At 47.3% G+C, this 8,270-nt stretch overlaps 1 protein-coding gene across 1 annotated transcript in view; it reads left to right on the top strand.

Annotated features, from left to right (window-relative positions):
• Positions 1 to 282: 282 nt before the first annotated feature.
• tiparp (TCDD-inducible poly(ADP-ribose) polymerase) overlaps positions 283 to 8,270 on the top strand; it is a 17,534-nt gene continuing 9,546 nt past the window's right edge. Inside the window, exons 1-2 of the mRNA XM_080844448.1 lie at positions 283 to 386; positions 1,158 to 2,099. Coding sequence (XP_080700574.1) covers positions 1,186 to 2,099 — 914 coding nt within the window. The 5' untranslated portion in view covers positions 283 to 386; positions 1,158 to 1,185. The remainder of the gene's footprint in view (positions 387 to 1,157; positions 2,100 to 8,270) is intronic.

Here is an 8,270-nt window from a genome sequence, read left to right as displayed (position 1 = left end):
ACTGCTGCTTATATTATCTTGACAGCACGAAACTATCATAGTCATTCTATAAGTGTCTGATTTCTGGTAACGGCAAAAACCAGTGGGGTGAGTCAGAGCAGAGAGGACGTCGGACCACTTCCTGGTTTTATTCCGGTGTCTCATGCGAAGGCCCGCCCCTAGACCGGAGCCGCCGCGACGTGAGCCGACGGCAGTGCACTAGCACAGAGTACTGCAACAGCTGCGTGTCGGTGCAGCCTTGGTCTGTGGATGAGCGCTTTGTCACGCACTACCCTGTCCTGTGCAAGTTGACGCGGATTTCCCGACACTCGAAATACCCATGGTTAGACAGGACTGCCACCTCGACGACAACATTAAGGGGAAAGGAGACGCTTACCATTGTGCAGGTATGATGTGGTGTTTCGTTATTTACGACGTGTCCATTTTATCTGCCGTTGATTGCAACCGTTCGTCTTTGGGAAACACGTATCCTCCGAGAAATGGCGAAATATGTACAGTAGACAGTACAACAGTTGTCATGCTTAGGCAAGGGGGTTGTGTTTCATTTTCCAACAAATTTTCCGCTGGTTTGCAAACGTGTATACCCATGATTGTCGTTGTCACAAGGCTCTTTGTGTGGAGCCGCAGTGCCGGGCGGGCGTAGAGTAGGGATCGCTTTAACAGAAACTGTACGTGCGAACTTGCTCGAGCAGCGAATTGTAACTGGCACGTACGCTAGCGACTCAATGTATCTGATCCAACTCATCAAAATTACTCCTTTGGGAACGTTTTGTTATAGTTGGGTAGAGTTATGTGATCACTGGTAAAAAGATGAGAAAGGGATAAACAAAGTTTATATAGCAGACGGCTTTGTTTGCTTGAAGTTTCAGTTCACCTATACCAAACTCTTCTTGGGGTAGTCTGAAATAGAAATATATGCTTTCTATTCAGTATAGTGGCACCAGCTCACGTTCTGCGAGGATCTATCCTTTTCGATTTCGATTAGCCAACAAATGACACATTAGCGGGTGTTGATTATTTACTAATGTGAGTAATAGGCTATGTCGACGAAGGAAACACTACGGGGTACTGGCGCAGAATCAACCCTCGTAAAGTATGTACAACTATGCACTGTAGCCTAGTCTTAAACATTTGTATCTCTTTTTGTTCTTTAATAGGTTTTTGGACAACGCTTGAGCCGTTGACATGAACAATACACTGCACCTTCTAAGGAAGCCAGCAGACACTACTGATACAGTTATGGAGGAGCCCACACTGAACCTGACCATGGGTGACGCTGAGTTTACAGAGCAACAGATGGTACTGGCTGACAAGATACCTTTAGTAAAACCCTGTTTTAAAAAGAAGCCGATGAAATTGGACGCGAATTGCCTTCGGACTCTAGGAGATCCCATTTTGACTACGTTATTGAGTGCGGATGCACTTGTAGCAGGAGACGGGATGTTTGTTCCCAGAAACCCAACGAGGACACAGAGGAATCTATGTACAGCTGCGGTGGTGAAGCAAACAAGGGTCGACCAGGTGTGCTTGAAGGACGAGGGCACCGTAACTGGACTGATGAGCAACACAGAAGACACGGAAGTGGCGGACACATCAGCCGATGTTCGAGAAGGGGGACAGAAGGTGACTGATATTCAGGGGGTGACAATGGACACTAATGAGCACGGCTTCCCGCCCCAGGCACGCGACGTGACGGCGCCCACCACCGTTTCCCCGTGCGAGGGGCAAAAGATGAATGACATCTATACCTCGGAGTCCTTGCAGGGTGCAAATTGCCTCACCATCAAAGACGGCTCACTGCAGGGCGAGATCTTTATGGATAAAAGCGAAGAAGCCTCTTTGGATTTAGTCTTTGAACTCCTGACCCAGCTGCAGTACCACACACATCAAGGCGACGGGGTATCGATTTGCGTGGATTTCCTCCAGGGAGTCTGTGTCTATGGCAGCGATTGTGCACAACACCACACCGTGTTACCATACCACTGGCAAATTCGCAGATCCGATACGAACATTTGGCAAAGCATATCAGATGATTCGCAAGAACAGTTGGAAAGGCTTTATTGCAATCCGGACAATGTACAAGTCAGACTGAAGTTTATGTAAGTTTAGTTTACTTTTCCCAACATTCATTCTGTTTCCAACGTTATTTCAGTGTTTATATTTTGTACTGGTGGAGAAGTTCAACACAACTGTCAAACCATTTCACTAATATCGTTAAATCTGTCAATGAACCAGCATTTTGAGATGTGCATAATTCCCTCATAGTGGTTATGCTTCCCATGCCGCTATAAATGTCCTCTGACCCTAGCTAAAACTCAGCTGTTGGTTCCTATTCAGTATGTCATTCTAAGCCCGTTGTTGGCTGGCATTGCATGAGGAAGTGTATTGTCGACTGGAAGCTGTAAACTTGCATGACCCAGAGCTGCCCGGTGCGGTCACAGACACACACACTCACACGCACACTCTCACATTCGGTCACCCCAACCCCCTCCCCAACACACACGCTACCGGCGGAGCACACAGTCACACTGACTACACCACAAAGTGAAGCGCTCACACGCAGGTATTTTAACAGACACACAAAGATACATGCACAGCCTCTGACATATGTTGAACTGGCTCTCAAGGTCCCTCACTGAATAGGTGGGGAAAGGCCTCTAGCGTTAGCCATGCCTCCTTTTCTATTAATGTTATCAACAACACCGGTCAATCAGGCAGCTCTCAGCTTCAGTCACGCCATTTGACAGGTGGACAGTGTCAATTGACTAGCCTGCTATTTGTTTAAGCAAAAGGGTCTTTTTTTGTTTGTGGAAGTCTTTTAAACTAGACCAGTATGCAAAGGCAGGTTTCCAAAAGGAAGTGGTTTGATCATGACAAAGCAAGAAGCTCCCTGCTCTGATTTTAATATTCACCGTGACAAAGGCTTCCCAGTCAGCAGGCGGACAGTGTGTCACGGAGCTCAGAGCACTCTGACACGCACTCGTGTTTAGGAACAGTCTGCATCTCAGTGGCCAAACATTCTGAAGGCCCATGTGATAGATGTCAGTCCCCTGCCAGACATTTGCTGAAATACATTGTTGTTACAAATCTCTCTTTAAATATAAACACACACACACACAAACTTTTAAAAACAATTGCAATCAATTGTCTGAATAGCCAGATTAAGAACAATTGTTTCATATTGTTGTCATGGCAACACTATGCTTGTCATTTAAGTGAGATTTGAGTTCACATAGCATCTCCTTATAGTTCTCTCGTGGCCTCATCTCCTGTCTGTGTCTATCTCAATCATTCATGCTCAGTCTGTTTGTTGGGACAATTGAAACTGTTCAAACTGAAGCACATATGTTTCCTGTAGTGAGTATGTTGTAACCAAGGGTTTTTGTGAGACCACTGGAAAGTGGAGAGACTGACCTGAAGTGAAGACACTGTGACCTGAAACCCAGGTGTATGCTCAGTGGGGTAGCGTGGGTGTGTGTGTGAAACAGGGGCAGATAACGTGTCAGGTGGCCCATGAAATGAATCACTGGGGCGAGGTCGCAATGCCTTTCATTACTCAGCGTCTCTTCTATTCTCCACCCTTTTCTCTTTCTCTGTCTATCCCTCTATCCCTCACTATCTCTATCCCTCTTCATTCCTCCTCCCTCTGCTTCCAGGAGCTTCCTGTAAACCCTCTGTGCCTCCAGGCTGGCATGCACCTCTGCTCTAGAGTAATTTCCTTTCTTTCAACCCCTCTCTCCCTCTTGCTTTCCATTCCTTCAACCGTCCCTCTTACTTTGATTTCTTTACGCTCTGGTTGGAGCTCAGCAAAGGACTGTTTACAACCCCTAATACCATTTGAACATCAGATATGGCACCTGATCCATACAAACTCTCTCTCTCTCTCTCTCTCTCTCTCTCTCTCTCATTTTCTGTACCACTCTATTCAATTACTGTTCTTCTCTTCTCGTCTCCCAATCACTGAACAGCATTTTTGGTACACAGATTGCTGTGGACATTTGGAACTGCACACTGTGCTGATGTGTTGAAGACAGAGTGGGATGTTGTGTGTGTGTGTGTGTGTGTGTGTGTGTGTGTGTGTGTCCGGTGTGTGTATACGTGTGAGAGCAGGGTGCTCTGAACACCCTGTCCCCCTCTGTGCCTGGGCCGTCGTATTCCACTGCCCCTGGGAGCTCCGGAGAACCTCTCCGAGAGACTTCCTCTCCTGGCAGGAGGAAATGAGAGATCGCTCTGTCCCTGCGGCCCTCTCAACTCGATGAGCAAGACAGAAGCTTGGAAGGAAAGAGGGAAGGGCCCTGCCACCCCCTCCCATGACCTCCTAGGCTATTATTGTCCTAAGGAAGAAGCCAAGTGTGTACCTCCACAGGTCCTATTGCTTTATCAATAGTTAGCTAGCTGGCCCTTAGCTGTATTGGCCTACAGGGGAGAGGGAAGTGGGGGTGGCCATTAGACGTTCTCTGATGAGGTTGATGAGGTTGGCCGGTCAGGGTGCACTGATCCTGTTTAGTCTTGGGATAGTGCTGGGGAAGAACCCCTCCCAAGCTTGTGAAACCAGCCTGGGCCTGGCATGTCCAGTCCCTTTTGAGCTACCAATCTGGGTCACACCCAACACCAGCAACTCTCTCTCTTTCTGTCTCCCTCTCTCTCTCTCTCTCTCTCTCTCTCTCTCTCTCTCTCTCTCTCTCTCTCTCTCTCTCTCTCTCTTTCTCTATGTGTGAACATATGTGATGGTCCCGTTTGTGATATTATGTGTATTTATTCACCATGAGTGAGTGAGTGAGTTATCGAAATATTTCCTACCCGCAGACAACACAGGTGACTGGCTGCCTTATCTGTAAACAGAAGTGTGTGGTTTGAGGAGTGTGTGTGTGTTTGTGTTTAATTCCCTTCAGCCTGTGACGCTATTGAAGAGTGGGAAAAATGCAGGCATGCGGGCCACCCAGTCTTTGCACATGAGAAAATGCTGGTGTGTGTGTGTGTGTGTGTGTGTGTGTGTGTGTGTGTGTGTGTGTGTGTGTGTGTGTGAGAGAAAGATAGAGAATCTTCCATACTTGAAACGATTGATGACTCACTGAACATTTATGATACAGGACAAATAGCAAAATGGCAGTGTGCTTGCTTTCCCTTCTCCACTCTCTCTCCATCTCTGTGTCTCTCTCTTCACATCTATCTGTCTTTATCCGTCTTTCTTCCTTTGTTTTCCCCGCCTGTCAACTTCTTTCCCCCTTCTTTTGCTTCAGTTGACCGCTTCTGTCTGAGACCACAAACCGCAGCTTGCCCAGATGTGCATTTTAATGCTGTGTGTCTATGTATGTCTGTGTGTGTGTGTGTGTGTGTGTGTGGGTGTGTGTGTGTGTGTGTGTGTGTGTGGGTGTGTGTGTGTGTGTGTGTATATGTCTGTCTGTGTGTGTGTTTGTGTGTGAGCCACAGCCGTGGGGGTGTTAGATGGGGAAAGGGGGGTGGGGTCAGAGGCTAATTGCCAAAGCCTTTTCACCTCCTCCCCATTTATGTGGGGCACGCTAGCCCGACTCTGAACACCAACCCACTAGAGCCCAAGGGTGTGTGCGTGTGCGTGTGCGTGTGCGTGTGCGTGTGCGTGTGCGTGTGTGTGCATATTGCTGTCCAAAAAGGTTGTGCCAGACAGATGTTCTGGTAACATTGTTTAGAGCCCTACTGGTTCTAATGAAGAGGCGAAATGTATATTCAGTCCCACCACTTTGTGTCCTCTCCCTACTTTCCTGGATCTCAAGACCTTTGGGTTGGTGTGAGTGTGCAGTCATGTGTGTGCCATCAGCACCATGGCTGTCTGTGAATCATGACGGTTCTCAGTGTTGCCCGTGCATGTGTTGGTGCGCCTGGGAGAACATGTGAAAGGTTTGGGGGTAATTTGAGACTTCCTGATTCCACAGGTTAAAATGCCTTTAGTCTGCTTCTAACAAGGGCTGTGTGTGTGTGTGTGTGTGTGTGTGTGTGTGTGTGTGTGTGTGTGTGTGTGTGTGTGTGTGTGTGTGTGTGTGTGTGTGTGTGTGTGTGTGTGTGTGTGTGTGTGTGTGTGTGTGTGTGTGTGTGTGTGTGTGTGTGTGTGTGTGTGTGTGTGTGTGTGTGTGTGTGTGTGTGTGTGTGTGTGTGTGTGTGTGACAAAGAGAGAGAGAGAAAAGAGGGAGAAAGAGGCATCCACCATCAGCATGTCATCAGCAGACAGGAACAGGTCATAATCACTATAGTGACCCTGGGACCACTCCATAATTGGAGCAGGGTGACATCAAAGCCTGCTTGAAGGGCAGGAAGAAGGGCCATGGCTGGCTACCTCCACGTGATCAGTGCACTTCATAGAGAAGACTCAGCCTGCTCTCTTTCATCCCCCTCCGTCTCCCTTCATCTCTACCTTGCTCTCTCCTTCATGACAAACTATCTGGGCTATCGTGTGTCATTGTTTTCACCACCCACCAACTAGACCTCATTTCACTCAGCTCACTAACAGATTGCAAAAGGAACTGAGTGACTGAATATGTGTGTGTTATGAGAGAGAGAGAGAGGTTGTGTGTGTATGTCTGTGGGAGTGAGTGAGTGAGAGAGAGAGAGAGAGAGAGTGTGTGTGTGTGTGTGTTTATCAGAGAGAGAGAGAGAGAGATTTTGAGGCTAAAGGCAGAGACACTCAGACAGGGTGGGCTAGGCAGAGGCTGAAGCTAGAGTGTTCACAGGCTCTGACTGGGGTCCTGGTGAACACAGAGAACCACTCTTTGCACTTAATTTAACCAGTGGAATTTTATTTTTAGAAATGAGCTGAGCAGGCCCAGCAGAGAGAAAGAGAGAGAGAAGGGAAAGGAAAACCGGGATAGCGAGGGGGGGAAGACAGAGGGGCAGAGGGTGCTGGTGCCTGATGAGACTGTAGTGTGCCACAGAGCAGGGAGCGAGATGTGCCGGAACAATCTCTTTATCACTTCATTTTTTCAGCTTGTAATGGCACGGCTGTTTTTTCTATTGATAATAAAGAGTTTGGAACAGTAACATGACATGTCTGTCATCCCATTTCCCATGATGCATTGCTCCGAGCATTTTACATACATTTATGAATAAAAAAGCAAATTAAATCGCTGGCCAATTTATATTTGTGGTCATGAAAGTTATGTTACGTCTGAATAAGAAGAATTAGATCAAGATAGGGGGCTAATCAAAAATCAGAAGACTGGGTTAATGTTAGTGAATTCGAGGCCCACCACGAGTGAGATTTTGAGGGAGAACAAGTTATATATATAGTGGTTGGAGATGGCGAAATGATCACGTGGGGCAGTGACGACATCAGGTTGCGTGAAACCGTGCAGACGAACACCAGCCCCCGTACCGATTCAAATCTACTCACTTTCTACCCCGGACTGCGATCGTTGCGGAAACAAGGTGCGGATAGAGAGTGTTCGTATGTATGATAGGGCTATCGGTATTATGAACAGATCGGATGCAAACAAACTAGACTTCGTGTGCACGACGCCTGAGGGGAAGAGAGTTGGGCGGCTGAACTGATTGTGGTGGTGGGTCAGGTCATCTTAGCTGTGATGTGTCTGTAGCAAAGTGCAATCTCTCACAGGGTGGCACATTGAGTGACTCACCACTGATTGTGAGTGTCCCAGGAAAGACCATCAAGCCATTACGCCACAAAGTCCAGAGGAGGGCACATGATATACTAACTTCTGTAGGTTCATCTGTGACTTCTTTAATACTTCCTGTTTTCTGACAACCTTCAGTTCTTTGCTCAGTCGGCCTTCTTTGTTCATTCAGTCTACTTGTCTTTGGCCTTCGGGTAGCTGAGCACCTCAGGCTGTGTGTGTCCTGAGAGGCCCAGAAGCTTAGTTCTTTCTGTTTGTCTTTTTTGGCATGACAAGAAATAGACTGACAGAACATAGGGAACAAACTCTTCCACAGGAAGACTCTCTGCCTCTAGTTCCCTCAGTACCTCTGTCTTATATACAGACAGTAACTACTCATCTATTTCAGTTGCCCCCTTATTTTGTTCATACCTTCTGTACTTACTTTCATGTTATGTCTTTAGTAGTTTCAACTCTCCATTCTCTCCCTGTTCTCTCACAGATCCATGCCTGAAGAGGGCTAGATTAAAGACACATTTCCTCTTCTTGCTTAGAGCTTGCAGTAAGTGCAGCGTACTGTCCAGGGAGCTGTTGCTTAAGAGTGCAAAGGCAGAAACTGTTAATGCTGACCAGTCAGTATCTGTTACCAAAAGATGATGAGGCTGGATTCCTCCCTGTTTGCCTCCGATC

The sequence above is a fragment of the Sprattus sprattus genome (assembly GCF_963457725.1).
Source record: "Sprattus sprattus genome assembly, chromosome: 9".
In the NCBI taxonomy this organism is placed as follows: Eukaryota; Metazoa; Chordata; class Actinopteri; order Clupeiformes; family Clupeidae; genus Sprattus; species Sprattus sprattus.
This window is presented reverse-complemented; position numbering and strand designations above follow the sequence as displayed.